At 43.8% G+C, this 26,999-nt stretch overlaps 3 protein-coding genes across 8 annotated transcripts in view; 1 reads left to right on the top strand and 2 right to left on the bottom strand.

Moving 5' to 3' along the window:
* Nucleotides 1-3,504: 3,504 nt before the first annotated feature.
* On the bottom strand, nt 3,505-7,286 carry BORCS8 (BLOC-1 related complex subunit 8). Its single transcript, XM_058163433.1, has 4 exons — nt 7,117-7,286; nt 5,380-5,492; nt 3,958-4,022; nt 3,505-3,848 (listed from the first exon to the last, which is right to left on the bottom strand). Exons 1-4 carry the CDS (start codon nt 7,151-7,153, stop codon nt 3,743-3,745), a joined length of 321 nt encoding a protein of 106 aa, XP_058019416.1. The 5' UTR covers nt 7,154-7,286; the 3' UTR covers nt 3,505-3,742.
* RFXANK (regulatory factor X associated ankyrin containing protein) lies at nt 7,133-26,999 on the top strand. Of its 3 annotated transcripts, none has more exons than XM_058163426.1 (9): nt 7,133-7,260; nt 9,423-9,598; nt 12,577-12,660; nt 15,619-15,684; nt 16,587-16,687; nt 16,932-17,057; nt 20,084-20,150; nt 22,523-22,603; nt 26,240-26,999. In XM_058163426.1, the coding sequence occupies exons 2-9, from the start codon at nt 9,472-9,474 to the stop codon at nt 26,317-26,319; spliced, it is 732 nt and encodes a 243-aa protein (XP_058019409.1). In that variant the 5' UTR covers nt 7,133-7,260; nt 9,423-9,471; the 3' UTR covers nt 26,320-26,999. The 3 variants fall into 3 exon arrangements, with proteins under 3 accessions (XP_058019409.1, XP_058019408.1, XP_058019407.1); XM_058163425.1 differs by having other exon boundaries at nt 7,153-7,293; XM_058163424.1 differs by lacking the exon at nt 7,133-7,260 and adding an exon at nt 8,835-9,131.
* NR2C2AP (nuclear receptor 2C2 associated protein) overlaps nt 12,799-26,999 on the bottom strand; it is a 35,338-nt gene continuing 21,137 nt past the window's right edge. For 2 of the 4 annotated variants that reach the window (XM_058163429.1, XM_058163428.1), the window contains exon 6: nt 12,817-13,333. In XM_058163429.1, the coding sequence (XP_058019412.1) occupies nt 13,095-13,333 (239 nt within the window). In that variant the 3' untranslated portion in view covers nt 12,817-13,094. Of the gene's footprint in view, nt 13,334-26,999 lie in introns of all 4 variants that reach the window. The other 2 variants (XM_058163430.1, XM_058163427.1) reach the window with 2 other exon arrangements.

The raw sequence follows: 26,999 nt of genomic DNA, 5'->3' as shown, positions 1-26,999 counted from the left end.
TATACAAAGTCAACTTTTATTGCCCCCAACAATCTGGATCCTCATTTTACCTACCTTATAAAGGATGGAAGGCTGAGTCAAACTTAGGCCTGGTGGGACTTGAACTTGCAGTAATTGCAAGCAGCGGTGTTAATAATAGACTGCTTAGTCTGTTGAGCCACCAGAGGCCCCTAATACTAATATTAGATGCCACCCATTATTAGATAGGGTTCTACATTTAAATTGTTCGTAGGTGCTACCATAAAGAGGCAATTTGTCTGGACTCACATTAGTAAAGGAAAGTTGGTTGTGTAGGTCAGGGGGTCCCCAATCATAGCGGGCCGTAGCCCATTCAGAACTACGGAATTGGTGGTTGAGCGCGCGCGCATGTAGTTGCATTTGTGAAAGCGGCAACCGCAAAACCATGCCCTCTCCCTCAAGCCCGCTGCTGCCTCCGCCAGTGTGTCGAGCTGGAAAGGTTGGGAGACTGCTGGTATAGGTAGTCCTCGACTTATGACTGTAATTGAGCCCGGAATTACAGCCGTTAAGTTGAGGCATTACATGGCCAGATCCGATTTTTCAACGTTTTTGTAATGGTGGTGTTAAGCAAATCCATTTTACCCAAATGGACTTCTTTTTTTGCCAGAAGTCCTGGATGGAAAGCAGCAAAAATTGTTCAAAAAAAATAAAAATAAATCATGGTCACGTGACCGTGGGTTGCTGCAAAAGCTGAGCTGGTTGCCAAGTGTACAAAATATGATCACATCACAACAAGGGTTTATAATTGTCCTAATTTCAAAACCGGGTGACAAGAGGTTTCAGGGGAGTCCGCTGTAGCTTTGAACTTGAGGGTTATCTATAACTGAATTGAAGGCTAGATAAACTTTCTGATTACAGTGAAGATAGAACTCCCAACATCAGATCATTTTGTGAATCCGTTCCTGTGTTGTACCGAAAGCTGAAGCGATTAGGATTCAAGAGAGCCAATGTCTGTAACACAAACCTCACCTCAAGTCATGAATTACACCATCTTTAGTGATTTAGTCCAGGGGTCTCCAACCTTGGCAACTTTAAGACTTGTGGACTTGTGGACTTGAACTCCCAGCAAAGCTGGCTGAGGAATTCTGGGAGTTGAAGTCCACAAGTCTTAAAGTTGCCAAGGTTGGAGACCAATGGTGGGTTTCAATTTTTTTTTACTACCAATTCTGTGGGTGTGGCTTGGTGGGTGTGGCATGGGAAGGATACTGTAAAATCTCCATTCCCACCCCACTCCAGGGGAAGGGTACTGCAAAATCTCCATTTCCTCCCGATCAGCTGGGACTTGGGAGGCAGAGAATAGATGGGGGTGGGGCCAGTCAGAATTTTTATTACCGGTTCTCCCAACTACTCAAAATTTCCGCTACCGGTTCTCCAGAAATGGTCAGAACTTGTTGAAATCCACCTCTGTTGGAGACCCCTGATTTAGTCAGAACCATTACCATACATTCACATAAGCAAAAAAAAAAAAAAAGTAGAATGTAGGCGTGTCCAAACATACGCAAAGGACACTCAGAATTTTAAACAGAATTTTTCACTTTCAGTACAACAAGAAAGAAAATTCACATCTCTCCAGCCTCTTAATAATGGCCGAAAAGTGTTATCCGGACTTACCCTGCAAAATTCCTGAAGGTAAAATAATCAGCAGAATACTTTGAAAAAACTTTCCCTAACCCTAACCCTTAAAAAACCCCAGCGAGTACTCGGTAAATAATGGCTATATATGAAACTTAGCTCAAATCCCTTGTGCTGTTGCTGAAAAAGTAACATTACCCCTTAATTCCAAATTCAGGGTAAGAGCTGGGGTCGGTAGGGAGCTGTCATGAGTATTTTGGACGTTTCCCTCTTAGATTTGGGGAAAGATTTTTTTCCTTTTAATTACATTCGGCCAACTTCAGGGATTCCTATACTTTTGGTGTGTTGTGATCCCCACTTCAAAAGGATAAGAGAGGGGTCTCCAATTTTCATCCCTTGAGGTTGGAGGGGGCTCTGGAGACCATGAAAAGTTGATGGAGGGCAGGATGAAGGCATTGATGCAGTCCTTGGATAGTTGGGCTCTGACCAGAGACACAAATGATGCCTCGCCAGCTCTCTCCCGTCATACCGAACCAGTAATCCATGGGATTCAGCGAGGGAAGAGTTGTGTGTAAAACAGAATGTCTTTGAGCGCGCTAAGGATCAAAGTCAAACTTGGGATGATGTTGGTCCCTACAGCAGAAGTGACTGGCTGCATCCCTAGTTAACATCTTTACCGTTCTGAAATCTTTATATATATAAAAGCCAAATTCCATTAACTCATCACAAAATCTCCAGAACTGAAAAGTCTACAAACTTGAAATTTGGTACGTATGTTCCTCTTGGCTTCTACGTGCTCACTAAGAAAGGATTTTTCAAAATGACCATCAGATCATTAGTATTTCATATAAAGTATTATATTCAGACGCTCTGATGCTAAGGAACTAGACATTCTACTCCCCCTCCCCACCTAAAGGAACTCTGTTCTAACTGCCAGTTTTGTCTTATATTAACACACTTTTATGCTACAGAGTTACACATTCTACATTAAGTTTCGGGCTTTAAGTGTCAATTTATCACGCCCGTTCACATAGTTTCGTAGCGAAGCTCGGGCATCCAGTTAGTCTATTATATGTATTTATCTAACAGGGCAACTAAGCCTTCTTCTAATAATTGAGCTTGAACTGGGACAGTTGAATTAGATAGCCTGATTATAAAACAGAGGAAGCATTCAAGGGTTTCTCTCTCTTAACCTTCCTTGTGTAGGGCAGGGTAGGCTGGTCATCTTAAATCTAAGATTGCATGCAGGAGATGGCCAAATCTACCTTGACTGTGAGAACATAAGGAAAAACAGAAGGATATCTTGGAAAAGGGAAGGAGAGGATAAGATGGAGAGGGTAGAACTGGGAGAAGGACGGGCAGCCAGTAAAATGGCACAACATTTGTTTTGCCAGTATAAAAGCTCCTGGGTACAGAATTTGAGATTTCCAAATAAAGCTGGCACATCTGATGCTCAGGAGAGGTGTGACCAACTTGCCATCCATGATGAGCTACATGGACCAACAGTTTGGCTCGATATACTGGGATTCCATGCAGTGATGGAATTCACATTTTTTACTACCGGTTCTGTGGGTGTGGTTTGGGCGTGGCTTGCTGGGCCTGGCAGGGAAAGGATACTGCAAAATCCCCATTCCCTCCCCACTCTGGGGGAAGGATACTGCAAAATCCCCATTCCCTTCCCACTCCTGGGGGAAGGATATTGCAAAATCTCCATTCCCACCCCACTCTGGGGCCAGAGGTGATATTTGCCGGTTCTCTGAACTACTCAAAATTTCCGCTACCGGTTCTCCAGAACCTGTCAGAACCTGCTGAATAGCACCCCTGATTCCATGTATTCTCTCCCCGCCCACTTCCTCCACCAAGCCAATCCTGTCTCACCCCAGTTCTTGCACAAGCACATGACACAACAAGATCTTGCCTGCAGTGTTTCTTCCTTGAAAACTAAGTATTGCTAACATTTTGCTTGTAGTGTGTTTTTTTTAAATTAACAGTAATTATTGATGTTAAAAAAATGATTAAACCTGGAGACTGGTTAATATAAATGTGTCTTGGTTGCGTTGTTGTGTAGAGTGGCTTCCCCTTGGCATTGGAAGCTCCTGTCCATAAATAGAGAGGACGGCCGTGATGTTTTCCCAGATCTGGATCTCTAGAGCTACCTCCGCGCAGAATTCAGCCGATCTTTTACGGCAATGGCATGTCTCAGGAGCCCTTCGATGTTCTTGAAATACATGCTACTGTCTTTCATATTCTTGATGGCACTAGAGAAGAGGGAAAGCACCTGGTTAAAATTACAAGAGTGTCCCAGCCTCAGGAATCCAGTGGCGCAGTGGTTAGAATGGTTAAAAACAAGTTTTTAAGGGCAGTCACCTGCAAGCATATTCTACAGTGTAAATGGCTCCTTGACTCTGTTCTTCCCAGCTCTGCATGTCAGCCTGCAAAGAGAAAGGACAGCTGAACTTTTGCCAGGTAGAGAGAAGCACAAGAGCCCTGGTAGCGCAGTGGTTAGAATGCAGTATTGCAAGCTAATTCACTGCTCACTGCCAGGAGTTCGATCCCGACCAGCTCAAGGTGGACTCAGCCTTCTATCCTTCTGAGGTCAGTCAAATGAGGTGAATATTTTCAGAGTTTCTCCCAAAGAAGGCCTTGAAACTGGATGGAGCCAATATAGAAAACTGGTTGCACCCCAAACAATTCTGACATGATCCGTAACTACTTAACCACTAGGGTATGAAAGGGCGACCTGTTGCTTCTTAATCTGGCTTAATTTATTTTTCGAGAGTAGCCTAATTACTGACTCTTTCAAAGAAGCTGGTAGTGCCCCTTCTCTCATAGGGGCATTTTACCACGTTCTTCTTAGCAATGTAACAAACCCAAACTGATAAAAGGCCAGATACAGTATATATCCTCAGGCCTTAAAGCCCAAAACTTCTCCACTACAGATAATGCTCTGAAGATGTCAGCTCCCTGTAGATCCCTATTGAGATGCTGCCATTCTGGCAGGATGGGGGAGTTTTGGTATTTCTATGATCTGTCACTTGCTTTGGTCCTTATTCACTTTGATGTATCTTCCTGGGAATTGGAGGGGGGAGGGATGATCCTGGGGACATCTGTTTTGTCTCAGCTCCGAAGAGAGGACAGACCAGCTTCTTATCACCTTCTCAGCTCGAAGTTCTCACAACTACTTCACACCTGGGGATTGGCTCACTTCGGTTTTTGACCAACAACTTTTAACCTAACATTTTGGTTTTGCCCGGAAACTTTAGATCCTGCCTATTCTCCTTGCTGTCACTATCTTCCAATAAAAGTTCCTTTTAAAATCTACCTGTTTCAAGAGTTTTGCTTTCTTGAGGGGATAGCTGAGGCCAGACCTTACTTTTATTATTATTATTATTATTATTTATTAGATTTCTATACCGCCCTTCTCCCGAAGGACTCAGGGCGGTGTACAGCCAAAGTAAAAGCAAACAATACAATATACAATTAAAACAAAATTTAAAAAACTTACAGGAGACTTCGATTAGCAGTTATGCATAAACATACTGTACTTCTCATAGCTGCCTCTACATTGGTCTGATACTTTGCATGGTGAAAACTGACATCTCATGGCAAAAATGTCCAATTTCCCTCTCCCCAATATACTACTTTTCTGCCTGCAAGGAATTACAAAGTATGGAGGAACAATTAAACATCTGAGCCCCTAAGTCGTGTCTGTCACAGAATGGGTTTAATAGACTATTTCTAGGAATGACACTACATCCATTCTCATTTACAGTTCAGATCGCAGCTTACTTTGTGTTCAGCCAGTTCTGGGAGAGAGCGCCTGACATGCTCTTGAAGCCGATACAATGCAACAGAAGGTTCATTGGCCAGGACATACATGCTCTCTGTAAACTTGTCTGTCACTATAAGAAGAAAAGAAAGCATTTTTTTTTTCTCACGGCTTTGCTTCCACACCAGAAGAGAGAGAAAAAAAAGGGGGTTCAGATAATACATGTCATGACTTCATGACCATCGATACAAGAAAGGGATATTTAGCCTTGGAGAAAATTCCAAAGTATAAAAACTAACCAGAACCAGGAAAAAGGTTAAGGTAGACGGCAGTCTAAAAAAGACAACAGTTTCAGAATGGTAGATGAACACTGTGCAAAAAAGAGAAATGAAACTGAAAAACAGAATAAGAATTCAGGAGGGTGATAATGAAAGTGAATCTTTCATACTTCAGTTGTTTTGGTTTGTCGCACAATCAGCCAATGTTCAGACTGAATTTGGAATTTTTGTCATCCTAGTGCAGCGGTTCTCAACCTGTGGGTCACGACCCCATTGGGGGTCGAATGACAATTTGCAGGGGTCGCCTAAGACCATTGGAAATATGGGAAGTATACTTGCGAGTCGAAGAATTGCGCTCCAATGGTTGACTCGACAAGCCAGCTGCAGGCTCTTCAAATCGCTAGCCGAATTCAGCTTCAGGCACGATGAATTAAAAAAGAGAGAAATCTTTGCTCTGATGTCTCCCTCTCAAGCCAGCTGCAATCACTCCCAATCGCTAGCCTAATCTGGCTTCAGGCGCGATAAACTTAATAGGGGAGGAGTCTCCACTTTAATGCCTCCGTCCTCAAGGCAATCGCAAGCAGTTCAGATCGCTAGCCAATACGGCTTCAGGCGTGATAAATTCAAAACAAAAATAATTTTACGGTTGGGGTCGCCACATCGTGGGGAATTGTATTAAAGGGGTCGCAGCATTATAAAGGCTGAGAACTACTGTCCTAGTGAGTCCTTCCCAAGGACCTGGGATAGTCAGATGTTGATGCTTGATGGTCTTAGAGGTATTGTTGCAGCATGTAAACTGTATTATTATTACATTTTTTTATCCTGATTTTTATATATAATTCAAAGTGGCAAACATAGTTAATACGATATTTTCATCCGCTTTTTAAAAATAAATAACTCAAGGCAGCAAACATACCTAACGCTCCTGCCTCCTATTTTTCCCACAACAACAGGTGAGGAAGACTGGGCTGAGAGGGAGAGAGAGAGAGCAATTGGCCCACACTCACCCAGTCAGCAACCCAAATTTGAAGCGTGCCTATCGTCCCTGTCCTAATGTTCCCTTTAATTGTATTCATTTTATGTATTCAATTCATGCTTATACTTATATATATATATATTATCTAATATGTACTCGACAAAATAAATAAATAAAATAAACAAAATAAATAAATGCAACAAAACGTCTCTGTCCCATTTCTAGCTTGGGAGAAAATGCCTGTCCCATACTGAAAGAGAGACATTTTTTCAACATTAAAATAAAAAAAATGGAATCAGGTTGGAATTCCACCTGATAGGCAGGAATTGTCCAGGCATGGATCCCGCAGGCCAACTCTAGAGCCGTAACCAGTGTTAACTTTTGCTCCATTAATGCCCAAATCTCAACCCAGAAGGACGGGGAAAGAATAAGCTTCCCCTTTCTCCATTCTTCCCCGGACTTATTTTAGTGTAACATAACCCGGAAGTAGCCGTCATTGTTACCCTTTTTCACTTTCAGCTGCATTTCAGCCTCCTCCATGATACCGAACCGAGCCCGACCCGGCGTGAGAACAAGCGGACCGCAGAGCCGGGACGGAACGCCAGCCGAGCAGCAACTTCCGGAAAGCTGGGTGCATCGTCAGAAACGTACCTGTGTGGAAACACCGCCTGAGGAGAAAGGTTCTTACTGGTTTGGGGTTTTTTTTAAATCAAAACGGTGCGGAAAATGTAGTTTCTTTCATCCATCAGGATTTATTGATTTACTTGATGCCCGGATTTCCCGTATCGGGGTTCGGGCCTAAAATGATGACCAGGTTTATGAGAGAGCGTTTCCCTTTCCAAATGAATGGATGTCACCAGTCCCTAAATACTTCATGAATACTCTTTTTCCCCCCCCTATTGTGTTCAGTGAGGCTTTCTAACACGGTCAATGGATCCTGGAAATAAATCCCGCTGCACTCAGTGGAATTGTGTGTTGCGTTTGTGCAATTCACAAATCCCAGCACAAAAACCCAATGCAATTTTTTAAAATCTCAATTAGACAAACGACAGAAAAATAGACAATCCCCTGAATGCAGAGGGATCTTCTTCCAGGAGCCATGGAATGTTCTTCTAAAGATTTTTTTTTTAATGTTTGGTTTCTTCCTGTGTTTTCAGTTTTTGTATTTATTCTTTGTATGCCGTATCGATTTTAGTGTTGTGGTTTTTATTTATTATACTTCTTATATCATACTGGGGAATTCTTGCAGTTGAAAGCCACACGTTTTTGAAGTTGCTATGGTTGAGAAACACTGTTTTTACTGTCTAGAATTGGTTGTTTTGTCTAACCCCCCCCCAAAAAGGGGGGGGGACTATTTAGTCTGCGTTTGTTGTTGAGCATGGAAAATTGAAGGCTTGTTAAGGCTTCATTCTGTTTTAGGATTGCCTAGAAACCCCATTTGTTTGGTTACTTTGACATTGGATTATCCACACCCAGAAAATGGATTAAAAGCAGTAGCCAAATTGAACATGTTTTGTAAGTGTCATCTTATAGAGAATAATCGAATTGTTTTGCAAGGCAAGGAATAGGCTTTGAAAGAAAAACATGGGCCAGTACGGTCACTTTTCTTTCAAATGTGTTAATTGACCTCTAAGGTCTCTTCCAACTCTGTTAATCTGTTAAACTGTTTAAACAATTTTTTAAAAATGATTGAAACGTGTCCCATGGTTTTAGGGGGTTAGTTTTAGATGAATTTTCCAAGCCAAGAGAAGAGAAGAAGAGAAAAGAAGAGGAGAGGAGAGGAGAGGAAAAGGGAAGGGCAGGGAAGAAGGAAGGAAAAGGGAAAAAGGACACAGAAAAGAAAGGAAGGAGGAGAGGAGCTATATAGTTACACAGAGAGAAAAAAATTGCAATATCTTACTTTGTCCATCATTGTTTTGGGATCATTTTTACTTTCCTTAGCTATTTATAACCAAGGAAATCAAGCCAGCCCCGGATATCTTACATTTATTTTTAATAGCTGCATCGCAATCTGAAATCTTACACGCGAACGTCGGGAATTCCCGAAACTGCAGGGAAGAATTAATTTTTGCTTGATGAGAGCCGAGAGCTCTTTGGTTTGGTCTGGGCTTAGAAACCAATAGAAGAGCGGTCCCTTTAAGGCTCAACATTCGGGGGCGGGGGGAGGAAGCTCCGCCCCCCTCCTGACACACAATAGGCGGAGTGTTCGGGTGGGTGGGGCAAATTCCGTCGGTCCATTCATAAAATTCCGTAAACTCCCGGGAATCCCTTAAAGGGCCCACCAGCCAGGTGTTGTGTTTTTTATATATATATATAAAAAGCAGAATAACCAGAGCTTCAGAATCAGATGCATTGTGGGAAGAGAAAGTTATTTTCACTTTGCATCGGAAGGGCAGCAGAGGAACGAATGGCAGAAGGGCTGTTTGTTAATAATTACTTCCTGTCGAAGCTGGGATTGCTTTGATCCTTCGGGATCCATCCTTCTAAATCGGGTTCAAGAAGTCTCTAGTAAAGAAAGGTGAGTTAAGAATGGCGTCTTCAAACCAAGTTGCTCCAGCTTGCAATTGCTTCACTGCTTCCTCTTTGGCCATTGCTAATCGGTAGCTGGTCTCTATGTTATGTATTCATCCATTAGCTCAGTGTTTCTCAACCATGGCCACTTTAAGAAGGGTGGACTTCAACTCCCAGAATTCCCCAGCCAGCTTTGCTGGCTGGGGAATTCTGGGAGTTGAAGTCCACCCCTCTTAAAGTGACCAAGGTTGAGAAAACACTGCATTAACTAATTGCTGTTCTATTCTACCTTTCACAGTGCGTCAACACACCTGCAGGCACAATAACAACGCTGCTGCGATTCTAAAATGATCCGAGCCACCGGCCAGAGGGATCCTGAAGTCTCAGCGAGTGACAGAAAAGATGACGACGACGACGACACGATCATAAATCTGCAATTGTTTCCGTATTCGGAAGCCGGGGATGATTTAAATGGTACGTTCACAAAGCTCAAATCCGAATGGAAGGAGTTCTGAGGGGAAGATGAGATATGAGAGGATAACCGCAGCGGCAGGAATGCAGCTTGTTAAAAATCTCTGCTTTTTTCAGAATAAAAATAGAAGTTTCTCATGAGACAGGTAGTCCTCGACTTATGATCGCAATTGAGCCCAAAATTTCCGTTGGTAAGCAAGACAGTTAAGTGAATTTTGCCCCATTCTACAGTTGTTAAGTGAATCACTGCAGTTGCTAAGTTAGTTACACGGTTGTTAAGCGAATCTGGCTTCCCCACTGACTTTGCTTGTCAGAAGGTCAGAAAAGGTGATCGTATGCCCCTGAGATATGGCAACCGTCATAAAAGGAGCCACTTGCCAAGCGTTCTGAATTTTGATCATGTGACCATAGGGATGCTGCAATGGTGGTAAGTGTGAAAAACGGTCATAAGTCACTTTTTTCAGTGATGTAACTTCGAATGGTCATTAAGTGAATGGTTGTAACTGGAGGACTATCTGTATTCAAGTTAAGTGAGGAATTATCTACATGATGAGTAGTGGAATAATGTGTCTTTAATTTAAAAGGCAATCCTCCCACGTAACACCGCTCCTGCGCAGACTGCGGCCTTTCGAGTGCACTTTAAGGTTTTGGTTACGACCTTTAAAGCGCTCCATGGCTTAGGGCCTGGGTACTTACGGGACCGCCTGCTGTTACCACACGCCTCCCACCGACCCGTACGCTCTCACAGAGAGGGCCTTCTCAGGGTGCCGTCCACCAAGCAATGTCGGCTGGCGGCCCCCAGGGGAAGGTCCTTCTCTGTGGGGGCTCCCACACTCTGGAACGAGCTTCCCCCGGGTTTACGCCAAATACCTGACCTTCGGACCTTCCGTCGCGAACTGAAGACACATCTTTTCATTCGCGCGGGGCTGGCTTAAATTTTATTGATTTTAAATTTTCTATTAATAATTTTAAATGGGGTTTTAGTTTATTATATATTTTAAATTTTTAGGCTAATTATAAAATAAGTTTTTTAATTTGCATTTTAAATTGTATATTGTATTGCCTGTTTTTACTTTGCCTGTACACCGCCCTGAGTCCTTCGGTATAAAAATCAAATAAATAATAAATAATAATAATAATCCTGTACACACTGAAAAAGTAAACCTCATTTAATTAGGCAGGATACATTTTATAAATGTAAATGTATAACATTGTACATGTTGTACCTTGATGAACATATCTTTTCTTTTATGTACACTGAGAGCATATGCACCAAGACAAATTCCTTGTGTGTCCAATCACACTTGGCCAATAAATTCTATTCTATTCTATTCTATTCTATAAGTCTTGAGAGCGCTTGAGTGCCTTGCATAAATGTAATGGGAAAAGATGCAGATGTCACCAAGATGGGAAGTTTCTGTGCTTTGTATTCCGCCAAAAGATCAAATAATAGTTCACTTATTGAATCTTTTCTGACCCATGGAGTAAATGCGCTCAGTTTAAATTGTCCAAAAAAGTGGAAGGCAGATCTGGAAAAAATGTTAATTCTTTACTATGAATCATGTTTATTTTTATTAATATAAAATACAAAGGATGAAAAGAAAATAGGAAATTAAGGGAGGGAAAGGGAACAAGGGGGAAAAGACTTAAAAAAGCAAAAAGTTGAGGTTGGAGTGTGTTTATCTTGTACTGTGGTAGGAAGGGTTGGAAAGAAAAAAGTTCATATTTTTCGGACTATAAGACGCACTGATGTATAAACTGCACCAAGATTTTGAAGAAGTAAGCAAGGAAAAAAAAGTTTTTGCCCTCCCCAGCCCCCAGTAGCACTCTGCAGGCCTCCCAAACCCTCTGCGCATCCCATTTTTCGCAAAAACGGGGCATGTAGAGGATTTGGGAGGCCTGCAGAGTGGTCCTGGGGGCTGGGGAGAGCAAAAACGCAACACATGGGGGATTTGGGAGGCCAAAAATGGGCCCGTTTTTTGCAAAAACGGGGGAGTTTTTGCCCTCCCCAGCCCACAGGAGCACTCTGCAAGCCTCCCAAAACCTCTGCGCGCCCCATTTTTTGCAAAAACAGGACGTGTGGGGTGGGGCTTTGGGAGACCAAAAATGACTGTATCCGGTGTATAAGACGCACCAACATTTCCACCCCCTTTTAGTGGGGGGAAAAGTGAGTTTTATACTCCAAAAAGTATGGTAATTCTTAACCAAAATGGCATTAATTTAATGCCTTCTCTTTCTCCTATTTGTTTGTTGCCTTAGAGCATGGCTATAGTCAAAAAAGTGAAGATGGCCACCAGAATAGCATGGCCGCCACACAAACAGACAAAGCTTCAGTGGTTCTGTGGTAGCCATTTTGACTTTTTTTTGTCCACATCCTGGGGATATTTATTATTTATTTTATTTATTTTATTTATTATTTTGATTTTTATACCGCCCTTCTCCCGAAGGACTCAGGGCGGTGTACAGGCAAAAATAAAACAGGCAATACAATGTACAATTTAAAATGCAAATTAAAAAACTTATTTTATAATTAGCCTAAAAAGTTTAAAATATATAATAAACTAAAACCCCATTTAAAATTATTAATAAAAAATTTAAAATCGATAAAATTTAAGCCAGCCCCGCGCAAATAAAAAGATGTGTCTTCAGTTCGCGACGGAAGGTCCGAAGGTCAGATATTTGGCGTAAACCCGGGGGAAGCTCATTCCAGAGTGTGGGAGCCCCCACAGAGAAAGACCTTCCCCTGGGGGCCGCCAGCCGACATTGCTTGGCGGACGGCACCCTGAGAAGTCCCTCTCTGTGAGAGCGTACGGGTCCGTGGGAGGCATGCGGTAACAGCCTTAGGGTTTATTTTGGAGGAACTCAACGGGGCTTCTAAAGCAAGACTACAACTTAGAAAGCCAAGTGAATCTCGCAAATTGTGGTGAATTTGATAAGCTAAAAGATTCAATTTTCTCTTTCTTTCATTTCTCAAAATGCAGATGGGGGGATCCTGAAGCGTTCCAGCACCCTGACAAATCGCCAACGTGGCAATGAAGTGTCTGCCTTGCCGGCTACTTTGGATAGTGAGTTTTTTTCTGTGTCAGAAAAGAAAGCTTTTAGGCTGTGCGAGTCCAGCATATTCATGTTGTGCCCCAGGCCCAAGTAGGTAGTAGGGAAGTCAGTCAGTGTAAAACAAACAAACTTTATTCGATCAGCTGAAAATTACTTCATTCTCAGCGTAGTTCAACTAAATTAAAGCAAATTCCTCCCACACAAATTCTACAGTCCTATCACAAACCTTGGTCCAATTAGGCAAACTGCCAAAAGCCTTTCTTGGCAAAAGTTCAGAAGACACCGATACAAATGCAACAAGACAAAACTATCAGCGTTGTTTTCCGGCAAAGCCCAAATGCTGTTGTTGGTCTTTTAAGCCTTATGGGAGGGGCCAATCATCTCTTGGCCCTACTCCCGAGCTGTCCTCTTTGCTTGAGCTGCTCTTGCCTTCTGGCAGCTCTTCTCATGCATGCATTAGGAACAGGCTCCTCCTGTTCCTCTGCCTCACTACTGTCAGCCTCTGGAGGCTCCGGAGTCCACACCTCACTCCCCGATGGCCCTGGCCCCATCTCTGCCTCCGATGCAGAGTCTTTATTCGGGCCTTTCCCAGCCTCCAGGACTGGCCCATGTTCTTCCTCAGCCTCATTGCTGCCCGACTCTGTTGCCAGCTCCGCAGGCTGCTGGTGGACCACAACAATTCAGCTGTTGAAATTAAGCACAGAAAAATGGATTGACTATATTCAAAGTAGATATCAGACTAAGAGTTATCAGATTGCCTTTGAATGATTATGATGTATTATTTCTGATTATTTTAGGGGGAAGTTAGGAATTGATGATTGTAGGGGTATAATTAAGTTGGGACGAAAATTTTTTTAGCATATGTTTGTTTTATTTTTAACTATACCTTGTGCTCGTTCCCGGAAGTTGGGGGGGGGATTGTGAAGGGAGGGGAGGTGGGGGGAAAGGGGGGGAAAATTTTCTGTAAAACTTTTTGAATAAACAAAAAAAAAGAAATTAAGCACAGAGAGGGGAAAACCTGTTGAAGTGGAAGACCAGTAGGCAAAAGGAATTCAAATGTTATTTTAAATTTTTATCCGAGAAACAATGGGAGAAGTTGTATTTATTTATTACAAATGTTATGGATTCATAGTTGTTCATAAACCCCTTGGCAATTCACAGTCCACGCAAGTACTATAAAGCGTGCAGCTCATCAACATGAAGCTCCAAAATCATAGAATGTAAGGGTTGGCAGGGATCTTGGAGGTCATCTAGCCCAACCTCTTGTCAGTCCAGGATTCCACTGCAGTCGCTCCAATTGAATAAATTCAAAAATGAAAGATTGGCATCTAAAACTTTTTTTCACTTTAAGTTGTCGCTTTCATCCTGCTAGTGATTTAAGACTAGTGTATTTATTTTTATTAAAAACATAATTCCTTGGAAGAAAGAAAAATGTATTCCCCCCTGCCACTTGTTATGAAAATCTGCTAGGCTTTTGCCAATATCTGAGTCATTGAATTGATTAATTTGTATTGAATTAATCAATTCAAATATGGGTGAATCAAGCTGGGACAATTCATTTGTATTTTTTTTTGTATTTTTTTGGAACCTTTAATGGTTCAAATCAGGTCTGATTTGGAGATTAGGTCCAAATCATTTTATATGGATTAATTTGAATGTTGCAAGAGAAATGGAGCCAATTTTAATCTCTTAATAATACATACATGCTATATCAGGCACTGGATGAAAACTTCAGTTTCCTTATAATTAAGCTTTTGTGTTCATTGTTTTTTGAGTCAAAATTTTCCTCCCATGGGTTTGTCAAGATAATGTATGTTTTGCTACCAGGATGAATAAGATTTCCCCAAGTTTGCTGACATCCCGGTACAGTCAGCTGCATCCGCGGCTGACTGTTGGGGGCGAGTTAGTGGCCCCAAAGGAGGTGGTTCGCAACTTGGGCGTCCTTCTGGATGGACGGCTGATGAACATCTGACGGCCGTCTCCAGGAGGGCCTTTTACCAAGTTCGCTTGGTCCGCCAGTTGCGTCCCTTCCTTGACCGGGATGCCTTATGCACGGTCACTCACGCTCTGGTTACGTCTAGGTTGGATTATTGTAATGCTCTCTACATGGGGCTGCCCTTGAGGTGCACCCGGAGGCTACAGTTAGTCCAGAATGCGGCTGCGCGAGTAGTAACGGGAGCCGCTCGTAGCTCCCACGTGACACCACTGCTCCGTAGTCTGCACTGGCTTCCTGTGGTTTTTCGGGTGCGCTTCAAGATTTTGGTTACCATCTTTAAAGCGCTCCATGGCTTAGGACCCGGGTACTTACGAGACCGCCTGCTGTTACCCTTTGCCTCCCACCGACCCGTACGTTCTCACAGAGAGGGTCTCCGTCCGCCAAACAGTGTCGGCTGGCGGCCCCCAGGAGTAGGGCCTTCTCTGTGGGGCAGTGACGCTCTGGAACGAACTTCCCCCTGGCCTGCGTCAAGTGCCTGATCTTCGGACCTTCCGTCGTGAGCTTAAACATATTTATTCATTCAAGCGGGACTGGCATAATAGCGTTGAATTTTAATTGGGTTTCTTAACATTTCTTAAAATTTAAAATTTAAATTTTTAATTATCAGCCTTTATAATTTGCTTTGTTTTAAATGTTGTTTTAATTGTATATATTCTGTTTTATTTTGGCTGTACACCGCCCTGAGTCCTTCGGGAGAAGGGCGGTATAAAAATTTAATAAAATAAAATAAAATAAATAATAAATAAGTTTAAAAACGTAGCACTTAGCTCCTTCTTCACCCACTGAAATCAGTATAAATTACGTAATGATAAAACATGACTGAATTAGCAACTCTGTGCCTCAGTAAATCTGAAATGTGCTTGATTGTTAAAAAGATATTCAAAACTGCATTATGTGGAACGGTTCGTTCATATTTATTAATTTACTAACCCTTAAACGGTCTTGATCATTGTCTTCTCTTTTGATTTTCTAGCTCTGTCCATTCACCAGCTTGCAGCTCAGGGTGAACTGACCTTGTTAAAGGAAAACCTCCGAAAAGGTAAGCCATGAAATTTCTCAGTTTCTCATTCTTTTGCTGGAGAGCCTGAGTTTGAACAACTTTAAGAATCATGTCCTTCAATTCCCAGAATTCCCCAGAATGCTGGCTGAGGAATTCTGGGAGTTGAAGTCCACACCTCTTAAAGAAAGTGACTCCGTTTGCGAAACGTTATACTAGAGCAATGTTTCTTTAGTTTTCTATCGGGACCCCTTCTCACTTTTAAAAATTATTGGAGGACCCCAAAAAGAGTTTTTATTTGTATGAATTAATATTCGCTGTATTAAAAATTAAAACCAACCTATTTGTTATTGCTACAGTCTCACGTTTGATTAAGGGAATTTTAATATTTTATTATTTTTCAACATAGGCCGGCAAGTAATTTCGACTTTGAAGACTCCTGAGAGAGTCTTGGGGAACCCCTGACATGGGGTGAAATGCTACCGGTTCAAACTGGTTCGGGCGAACCGGTAGTAAAAAAAATGCTACCAGTTTGGGCAAACCGGTATTTCCGACGATCAGCTGGGTGACGATCAGCTGTGATGTGCGATTCATATTAGCTAAAATCGTCAGATTTCCTGCTTTCTAGCTAATCTAAATCGCATGGCACAGCGGATTCCCCCCCCCTTCGCTGTTCTACTTACCTTTGCAGACTCGGAAGGCTTCAAAATGTTCCTTTTTTAGCATTGCGCGTGCATGCGCATACCAAACACATCTCAATAGCAGACTCACAGAACCGGTAGCAGACTTCAGAGGATTTCACTGCTGCCCTGACAGTTTTAGAGTCATACTTTAAGAAGCATCATGCTAGAGGAATACAGCCTGGAGAATTTCCACTCAGTAAATGTTTCTCCAAAACATGGATTTCGATTAGGCCCCGCTGCCCAATTCATCCCTTTTTACAGGTGAGAACCTGCTGAATAAGCCCGACGAGCGAGGATTCACCCCTCTGATGTGGGCCTCGGCTTTCGGAGAGATCGAAACTGTCCGCAGCATGCTAGAATGGGTATGAAAGCTTGCCTGGGAATAATATTGGCCTTAGAAAGCCAATATTTCTGGCAATAATTTTGAGCATTCTCTAAATCTGGGGTCTCCAACCTTGGCAACTTTAAGACATGTGGACTCCAACTCCCAGAATTCCTTAGCCAGCTTTGCTGGCTGAGGAATTCTGGGAGTTGAAGTCCACAAGTGTTAAAGTTGCCAAGGTTGGAGACCCCTGTGAGTCTAAATCTTTCTCTTACTCTCTATAGGGCGCAGATCCCCACATCCTTGCTAAGGAGCGGGAGAGTGCCTTGTCCCTCGCCAGCACAGGGGGATACACGGGCATTGTCACCTTACTGTTGGAGAAGGCCGTGGACATCAACACCTATGATTGGGTAACTGTCTGTTGTGGCCCGCCAGTGGCCAGCAGAGCTGGCAGCAGATTTGGACAGTGAGGAGGATGGGGAGGAATATGGGCCATTCGTGGAGTCTGGGGAAGGCTCTGACGAGGGCTCTGCATCGGAGGCAGAGAGGGGATCAGGGCCGGATGCCAGTTATTAGCTGCCTTCAGAGTCAGACATCAGTGAGGCAGACGAACAGATGGAGCCTGTTCCCAGTGTGCGCATGGGCAGAGTTGCCAGACGAAGGGAACAGCTAAAGAATAAGGGTCAACTTGGGAGTAAGGCCACAGGTGGACAATGAATGGCCCCTCCCATAGAGAATAAAGAGGAGCGAAAGGGGAGTGGATTTTGCAGGAGACAATTAGTTCGCCTAATTGTGACTCTCCCAGACTCTTTGCCAAGTTTTGAAGGTATCGGCCTGGCAGCTCTCCAAGCCAGATAAGGTCTATGACTGTAAATTCTCCCTTGAAAGACTTGGCTGAAGGTGAATGAGAGGAATTTACTGTTTGTTTAATAAAAGGGGTTTTGTCAGTATCAGGATTTTGCTTCATGCTTTCTGGGGAAGCCTAGGTCAGAACACTGTCCATGGCACTGAGGGAGGAGAACTGAATTGGTCCAGTAAGATAGAATGATTGATGGGGCCAGAAGCCACGGGGGCATCCCATAGGGCCAGCTCTGCTCGATCCCACCACGAATCATCCATAAAAGCGATTAGGGGTTTTGGTACCCTTCTCTAGGTTTGAACCTGGACGAAAGGACATTGAGATAATCTGCTTCCTCTTCGGTTCTTTGCAATTACAAGTCTGCCAACTTTTCAGCAACCTTTTCTAAAATGGGGAGATGGGGGTGGTCTAAATGTTTCGCCTCTTTTGTCTCTTTCTCTTGGAGGATTAAGTGGCCAAGTTTGGACATCATCCCGGAGTTTGAATGTGTTTGGGGTCAGCATAACCTAATGGATGGGGGCTTGTAATTTAATTCAGAATTGCCGTTCTTGTCCAAGTCTTCTTAGCCTGGGGGGGAGTGTCAAACTCAATTTCATTGAGAGACGCATTAGGGTTATTTGACTTCCGGGGTGGTGGGGGGCAGGAGGGTGTGGCCAGTTTGACATCACTTGTGTGATGGCCTCGATGTGGTGGCCTGAGCGCTCTGCCAAAGAAAATGGGCTCCCGGGCCCCGTTTTCAGCCGCAATGGCCTCCTGTTGCCCTCTTCCAGCCAAAATGGAATAAACTCCACCCCCCACCCCCACCCGAGCTCCGTTTTCACTGGAAGAGGGCTTTAGGAGGCTGTTGCGGCCGAAAACAGAGCCTGGGAGCCCTTTTTCACTGGCAGAGGCACTGCGGGCCGGTCCTTTGCTGTTTCCAGGGCGGCACCGCAGGCCAGATCTAAGCACCCTGTGGGCTGGATTTGGCCCACCGGCCTTGAGTTTGCCACCCCTGCCTTAGCCATTTGAACGACTAATCAATAAGAGAAGTAATCAGCTACTCAGAATTTAAATATAGCTCCAAACAAAAACAAAAAATCACACAGCCAACTGACCACACTGGCACACAAGACATTTATAAGCTAAAGAGAATAGGACAAGAAAATCCTGATTATGATGTTACCTAGTTATTTTGGATTAAAACTGCCCTTTTTCTCACCCCAATCCAGACACGTTCCTTAAATTGATCTGATCAGGTGTGTTGTATGAGCCCAACTTCTTCTTTTCTAGCTCCTAAAATCCAAAAGAGCTTCTATATTTCTATTTTTTAAAATTTGAATTTATATCCCGCCCTTCTCCGAAGACTCAGGGCGGCTTACAATGTGTTAAGTAATAGTCTTCATCCATTTGTATATTATATACAAAGTCAACTTTTATTGCCCCCAACAATCTGGGTCCTCATTTTACCTACCTTATAAAGGATGGAAGGCTGAGTCAATCTTGGGCCTGGTGGGACTTGAACTTGCAGTAATTGCAAGCAGCTGTGTTAATAACAGACATACTTAGTCTGCTGAGCCACAATAATTGGTTAATTATTTTGATTCAAGTTGACTTTTCTCCCCCAAAGCATGATATACATGCCGGTATTGTTTATCATAACAATTCTGCAAGATAAGATTAAGAGACTATAATTGAGATCAAATATGTGGGCTGAAAGGGGATTTGAATTTACAGTACAACCTAACGTTAAAATTTGAATCTTGCCTCGTTGAGCCCTGTTATCTTCTGTAGAAGCTGGACTCCAGGTCCCATTGTTGCATTAAGACATGCTGGCTGGGGATTATAGGATCTGTTCCAACACCTGTGGGGCAAACCAGGTGAAAGAATCTAAGTGCAGGTGCCCTCTTGATCAAAAGGCATTTAGAAAGGAGAACTATGATTCTAAGAGTTGTGTTTCTGAACGCTGGGAACTTTAAGATGCATGAACTTTCAGTTCCCAGAATGGCTACCTGGAGAATTCTAGAAGTTGAAGTCCAGTCATCTTTAGAATAGAATAGAATAGAATAGAATAGAATAGAATAGAATAGAATAGAATAGAATAGAATAGAATAGAATAGAATAGAATAGAATAGAATAGAATAATTTTATTGGCCAAGTGTGATTGGACACACAAGGAATTTGTCTTGGTGCATACACTCTCGGTGTACATAAAAGAAAAGATACCTTCATCAAGAATTCTAAGGTACAACACTTAATGATTCTAAGGTACAACACTTATTCCCAAGTTTGAGAAACACCGTCTTATGAGTTTTGGAGATGAGATGATGGACTGGGGTGGGGTGGGTGGGAGTACAACTCCCTTGCCTGCAAGAGGGGAGTTCTCTGAACCCTAATAACTCCAGTTCTCTCTGTTTCCCTAGCCAACATGATTAAAAGTTCCATGATTAGATACTCTGAACGTTGACCTCAATTGCATTGAAATGTGGCCAAGGGTAAGGACTGGTGAGCCAGAAACTTCCCTAGCCAAAAGTTGCACCAATGTTCTCACCCCCACAAATTAAGACAACTGTGGCTTAACCTTATCAATCATCTTTACAGAATGGTGGGACTCCACTGCTTTATGCTGTAAGGGGCAATCATGTGAAATGCGTTGAGGTCTTGCTAGGTAAGTCAAACACACCTGCTATGCTTGGTCTAATCCTCCATTCCAGAATATGTTTTTCAATAGAGATGGGTGGGGAGGGGAGGGAGAAAGGCAACCTTTTGGTAGCTTTTAAATTATTTCCAGGTTTAAGCATTTTATTTTTCATGTATGCGACAGATTATAAAACATCGACTGTGAATTCCATCCAAAATGGCCAAACACTGGAGTGTCAGTTTGGGGCAATTGGCTCCATCAAAATTTTATGAGCCAGTCAGGAGGGAATTCTGGGAGATAACAATAATAATAGGTCCTCTGGGTGCATTCCCCAAAAGATCTGGAACATCCCTTGAACACCATTGGCATTGACAAAACCGCCATGAGTCAATTGCAAAAGGCAGCTTGACTTGAAACAGCTTCCATCCTGTGGACGATGCCTTTAACGCCATCAAAGAACATCTGCCTGTATCTGATTCTTAGGAAGGATGTGGCTGAACTAAAATGCCAAATCCAACCTAAACATCTCGCCGATTGTGCAACCAGTCCTAATAATAATACAGGTAGTCCTTGACTTGCAACAGTTCATTTAGTTCGAAGTTACAACGGCACTGAAAAAAGTGACTTATAACTGTTTTCCCCACTTAACGACCGTTGCAGCATCCCCATGGTCGTGTGACCAAAATTCAAACGCTTGGCGGCTTGACTCATATTTATGACGGTTGCAGTGTCCCGGGTCACGTGATCACCATTTGTAACCTTCTGACAAGCAAAGTCAATGGGGAAGCCAGATTCACTTAACAATTGCATTGATTCACTTAACAATTGTGGCAAGAAAAATGATAAAATGGGACAAAAGTCACTTAGCAAGTATCTCGTTTAGCAACAGAAATTTTGGGCTCAATTGTGGTCGTTAAGGACTACTTGCATTTGGGATCCTGCAAGTTACCCTTCCGTGAATTAATGGAATCAGATTTCAGCTCATTTAAGCCTCAGCTGGAATGTTTTTCCTAGTCTTTTAGGTTGCCACAAAATGATTCCCAATTTGGCTGCAGTGAAGTCCACGATCTATGACAGTGATGGCTAATCTTTTCCAGACCGAGTGCCTAAAGTGCACAAGCGAATGTGTGTACGCGCCCCTGAACCACCAAAATGCAATTTGCGTGTGGCCCCCGCACAAGCGCATGTGGCAGGGGGTGAAATCTAAAAATTTTCCCTACTGGTTCTGTGGGTGTGGCTTAATGGATGGGCGTGGCTTGGTAGTCAGGTGACTGGGTGGGCGTGCCCAATAACAATAAATAATAAAAATAATAAAGTCCACAAAACAATAAGAGGTACCAAAAACCAACTTTCACACTTTACACACACACAACACAACACAACTGACACACAATGTAAAAGCAGCTGCATCTCACCCAAAATGGCCCCTGCAACAAGTAGGAACCTCACACAGCCACAAAAAGCCCAAAATCCAACTTTCACACTTTACACACACACAACACAACACAACTGACTCACACACACAAAATGCCACATACAGCTTTGTGAGATTTTGTGTGTTTGTGTAGTTAGAGTGAAACACTACAGAAACACACCAAATCTCAGAAAGCTGCACAAATATTTTATTTTATTATTTTATTTTATTTATATTTTTAGATAAAAGCAGCTAAATTTAAAACTTCCTTAACTTTAAATTGCTATGTCTAAAAATAAAATAAAAAATAGTTAATTGGGATCTAAAAAAACCCCAATTAACTATTTTTTTTAAAGCTCCCCCCCTTATTTACCTAATTCAAGGGAAAAGGTAGGCAGATTGAGTTGCTCACTGATGTGATGGATTGCAGGCAGGCAGGCAGATTCAGTTGCTAGCTGATGCAATTGATTGCAGCAGCCGAAGCAAGGCCGGAATAGCGAGTGAGACCAAAAGAAGCAGGAAGCTGCCAAGTGGGGACTGGGTGATTGGGTGGGCATGGGCGGGGGCAGGGATTTTTGCTCCCGGTTCTCCGAACTACCCGTCCTCATCGCTACCGGATCGCGTGATCCGGTCCGAACTGGGAGCATTTTACCCCTGACGTGCGGCCCCCTGCATATGCCCTGCCCCCAATTGTCTTCATATGCGGTCCCCCACACATCCCACCCCCTGCCCACACACCCGCCCCCCGTGCATAAGCGGCAGAGACCTGACAACCAGCTGGCCGGCAGGAGGCACGCGCGCATGCAAGGCAGAACTGAACTGGTCCGACAGCTCGTGTGCCCACAGAGTGGGTGCTGCGTGCCACTTGTGGCATATATGGCATCACTGAACTGTGAGGTAGTCATTCGTTGTAAATTGTCACTTTTAGCTTGTTACAATGATGTGGGGACATCCCCCCCCCAATTCTTTGCTCTTGTGTTTTCAGCCCGTGGCGCAGACCTCACCACCGAAGCGGATTCTGGCTATACTCCAATGGACCTTGCGGTGGCTTTGGGTCACAAAAAAGGTAAGTTGGGGGTGGCAGTGGGGAAGGAATGCTTTCATAGCAGCCCCACCTTTCCAGACAGGCATAGAGTGCTTCTTGGCAGATTTATTATCGTATGGCACATTCACATCACATTTCGTTAAAATCCCAAAAGGTAAAAAATACAAAAAACGAAACATAAACATATAAAATATTATAAACGTATGTCTGGATCAGGGCTGTCAAACCCAAGGCCTCGGGCCCAGATCCAGCCTGCGGGGCGCCTAGATCTGGCCTAAGGGGGCCACCCTAGAAACAGCGAAGAACTGGTCAGGGGTGAAATTAAAAAATTTCCCCTACCGCTTCTGTGGGCGTGACTTGTTGGGGGGGGAGGTCATGTGACTGGGTGGGCGTGGCCAACCCCACATCACTCACATTGAGATGCTCCTCACCGGCCCCTCCCCTCCCAGCCACTCCTTGTCGCGAATGGCAGGAAAATGGGGAGGGGAATATTCCTGCCTATATCCTTCCCTCAGTCAGTGCTGAGATTGAGAAATGGATGACAGGCAAGAAAATTCCCTTCCCCATTTTCCTGCCTTTTACAAAAACGACTCCATTCCAGCTACTCCCCACAATTCCCCTCCATCCTGGGGACTGCCTTAAAGGGACAGGCTGCAGCAGCTCCGTTGTGAATGGGGGGAGAAAAGTTAGCATTCTCTCTGCTGCATTTAACCTTGAATTCTGTGGCAGAGAGAATGCTAACTTTTCTCCCTCCGTTCAGCACGGAGCTGCTGCTCTCTTTATGGTTCCCTCCCGGCCCCCTCCCTCCTGGGGACTACCTTAAAGGGACAGGCTGCAGCAGCTCCGTTGTGAATGGAGGGAGAAAAGTTACCATTCTCTCAGCTGCATTTAACCTTGAATTCTGTGGCAGAGAGAATGCTAACTTTTCTCCCTCTGTTCAGCACGGAGCTGCTGCTCTCTTTATGGTTCCCTCCCGGCCCCCTCCCTCCTGGGGACTACCTTAAAGGGACAGGTTGCAACAGCTCCCTTGTGAATGGAGGGAGAAAAGTTAGCATTCTCTCAGCTGCATTTCACATTGAATTCTGTGGAATATCGAGCGGCCAGAAGAGGTGAGTGGCAACTGGGCAGGCGTGGGTGGGGCCAAGGAGGGGTAATTACTACCAATTCGGCGAACTGATGCCCATAATCCCTAGCGGTTCGCCCGAACCAGTCCAAACCGGTAGGATTTCAACCCTGCCCGCAGTGCCTCTGCCAGCGAGCAGCCCTCCCAAGCTCTGTTTTCGTTGGCAGAGGGTTGCAGGAGTCCGTCGCAGCTGAAAACAGAGTGTGGGAGCCCGTTTTCTCTGGCAGAGCACTCAGGCCACCACGGTGCCCCCAACATGAGTGATGTCAAGCAGGCCACGGCCACCCTAGCCCCCTGAGGTTAAACACATCCCTGATGCAGCAATGAAATCAAGTTTGACACCCCTGGTCTGGATAACAATCTTTTGCTTCGTTTGTCACAGCCAGGAAATAGCAAAGTCTCCATTACAGGCCGATTTTGCTTTTCAGAAGTGATCGCTAAAGGGTGGGCGTGTCACATGATCCCGGGACACTACAACAGTCATAAATACGAACCAGTTTCCCAGCATCCGAATTTTGATCACGTGACCATGCAATGGTCTTCACCTATCCCTGGGGTCTGCAAACTTGGCTCCTTTAAGACTTGTGGACTTCAACCTATCCTTCCTGTGCAGGAGAATGAATATACTTTGAAATCATAGAAAATATTTGTAGCTCGGATTTTAGATTTTGGCAGTGGTTTGCTCTCCAAGCTTGTTTCAACTTAGTTTCTGAACGGTTGAGAAACACAACTCTTTAAGAATCATAGTTCTCCTTTCTAAATGCCTTTTGATCAAGAGGGCGCCTGCACTTAGATTCTTTCACCTGGTTTGCTCCACAGGTGTTGGAACAGATCCCATAATCCCCATGTCTTAATGCAAGTTAGGTTGTACTGTAAATTCAAATCCCCTTTCAGCCCACATATTTGATCTCAATTATAGCCTCTTAATCTTATCTTAGTGGGACACGGTGGCTCAGGGGCTAGGACGTTGAGCTTGTCGATCGAAAGGTCGGCAGCTCAGTGGTTCGAATCCCTAGTGCTGCCGTGGAACGGGGTGAGCTCCCGTTACTTGTTCCAGCTTCTGCCAACCTAGCAGTTTCGAAAGCACGTAAAAATGCAAATAGAAAAAATAGGGACCACCTTTGGTGGGAAGGTAACAGCGTTCCGTGCGCCTTTGGCGTTGAGTCATGCCGGCCACATGACCACGGAGACGTCTTCAGACAGCGCTGGCTCTTCGGCTTTGAAACGGAGATGAGCACCGCCCCCTAGATTCAGCAACGACTAGCATGTATGTGCGAGGGGAACCTTTACCTTTACCTTTAATCTTATCTTGCAGAATTATTGTGATAAACAATACCGGCATGTATATCATGCTTTTGGGGAGAAAAGTCAACTTGAATCAAAATAATTAACCAAATAGAAATATAGGAGCTCTTTTGGATTTTAGGAGCTAGAAAAAAAGAGGTTGGGCTCATACAACACACCTGATCAGGTCAATTTAAGGAACTTGTCTGGATTGGGGTGAGAAAAAAGGGCAGTTTTAATCCAAAATAACTAGGTAACATCATAATCAGGATTTTCTTGTCCTATTCTCCTTAGCTTATAAATGTCTTGTGTGCCAGTGTGGTCAGTTGGCTGTGATTGGTTGTTCGTTTGGAGCTATATTTAAATTCTGAGCAACTGATTGGTTCTCCTATTGATTGGTCGTTCGAATCATTAAGGCAGGGGTGTCAAAACTCAAGACCGGTGCGCCAAATCCGGCCCACAGGGTGCTTAGATCTAACCTGCGGTCCTGGAAACAGCAAAGGACTGGCCTGCAGTGCGCCTGCCAGTGAAAATGGGCTCCCAGGCAACAGCCTCCTGCAGCCCTCTGCCAACCGAATTCCGTTCTCACTGGCAGAGGGCTGCAGGAGGCCGTTGTGGCTGAAAACGGGGCCCGGGAGCCCGTTTTTCCTGGCAGAACGCTCAGGCCACCACAGGCGCCCCCAACGCAAGTGAGGTTCAGCTGGCCACGCCTACCCTGGCCGCACACACACACACCGTCTCCTCCCCCCACCACCTGAACAAACCAGGATGCTGCTCTGAGGGAAATTGAGTTTGACACTCCTAGGCTAAGGAGAATAGGACAAGACCACTCCATTGATGATGTTACCTAGTTTGGTCACGAAATGTTCTTTTTATTTATTTATTTATTTATTTTTATTTGAATTTATATCCCGCTCTTCTCCGAAGACTCAGGGCGGCTTACACTATGTCAAGCAATAGTCTTCATTCATTTGTATATTATATACAAAGTCAACTTATTGCCCCCAACAATCTGGGTCCTCATTTTACCTACCTTATAAAGGATGGAAGGCTGAGTCAACCTTGGGCCTGGTGGGACTTGAACCTGCAGTAATTGCAGGCAGCTGCTGTTAATAACAGACTGCATTAGTCTGTTGAGCCACCAGAGGCCCTTAAATTTGAAATTCTGAAATCAAATTGACACAAGCTTGGAGAGCAAAGCACTGCCAAAAATGATGAATGTACAGTAAAAATTCTTCTTTGCTTTCCAGTCCAACAAGTGATTGAAAAACACATTCTCAAGTTATTGCGGAACAAGGAAAGAGATGACAAAAGAGAAGAGTCCGAGTGACGATTATCTCCGTTTTCTATTCCGGAATCAAAGAAGTGAACGGAAGGGAGTCTTTGAGATAAGCACCTTCCATGCCAGCCTGCAGAGTTGATGCAAAACCGGGCATTTTCAGACAACAGGGTACAGAAAGAAGCACCTGAGTTTTTCCAAAAGAAACTCCGCTTTCTTGAACAGTGGGTTACAGGATCCCGCTATCAGGCCTATTTTCTTCTCAAGGAATTGCTAATTTACCTCTCCTGCGGATTTGTGGAAATTTTTCCTGAATGCCAAACCATAAACTGGGGGTGGTGTTGAGGGAGAAAACTGTATTGAGCAGAACCTTCCTTTAGGTCAGGAGCCTCCAAACCTACCAGCTTTAAAAGTTTGTGGCCTTCAACTCCCAGAATTCCTCAGCTAGCATAGTCAAGCTGAGGAATTCTGGGCATTGAAGTCCAGAAATCTTAAAAGATGCTAATTATGGAGTTCCCCTGCTTTTTAAGCTGTAGAAAAATCTTCTTTGGCTCTACATGTGTGCAGAAGAGAGGGGGAAAAAATGCTGTTTCCTCAATTGCTGGGGGTGAATCAGGGTTGGGTCAAAAGAAACTGACCGAAAAACTTTCACAAGATTTGAAGAGACTATTTTTGTTTAACAGAAATAAATATTTATATAAATATATATATAAATATATATATATATGTAA

The sequence above is a fragment of the Ahaetulla prasina genome, chromosome 1 (assembly GCF_028640845.1).
Source record: "Ahaetulla prasina isolate Xishuangbanna chromosome 1, ASM2864084v1, whole genome shotgun sequence".
Taxonomy (NCBI): Eukaryota; Metazoa; Chordata; class Lepidosauria; order Squamata; family Colubridae; genus Ahaetulla; species Ahaetulla prasina.
Note: the sequence above shows the minus strand (reverse complement) of the source record. Positions and strands in the feature narration are given on the sequence as shown.

Bases quoted from the DNA above. Each gene is read 5' to 3' on its own strand.
- BORCS8 (XM_058163433.1), bottom strand. From the start codon at position 7,153: ATGGAGGAGGCTGAAATGCAGCTGAAAGTGAAAAAGG. The intron at 4,023-5,379 runs GTAAGCTGCGAT...TTCTCTTTGCAG, and splicing joins CAGAACTGGCTGAACACAAA to GCTGACATGCAGAGCTGGGA. The intron at 3,849-3,957 runs GTGACTGCCCTT...CCTCTTCTCTAG, and splicing joins ACTGTAGAATATGCTTGCAG to TGCCATCAAGAATATGAAAG.
- RFXANK (XM_058163426.1), top strand. From the start codon at position 9,472: ATGATCCGAGCCACCGGCCAGAGGGATCCTGAAGTCTCAGCGAGTGAC. The intron at 9,599-12,576 runs GTACGTTCACAA...CTCAAAATGCAG, and splicing joins AGCCGGGGATGATTTAAATG to ATGGGGGGATCCTGAAGCGT. The intron at 12,661-15,618 runs GTGAGTTTTTTT...TTGATTTTCTAG, and splicing joins CTTGCCGGCTACTTTGGATA to CTCTGTCCATTCACCAGCTT.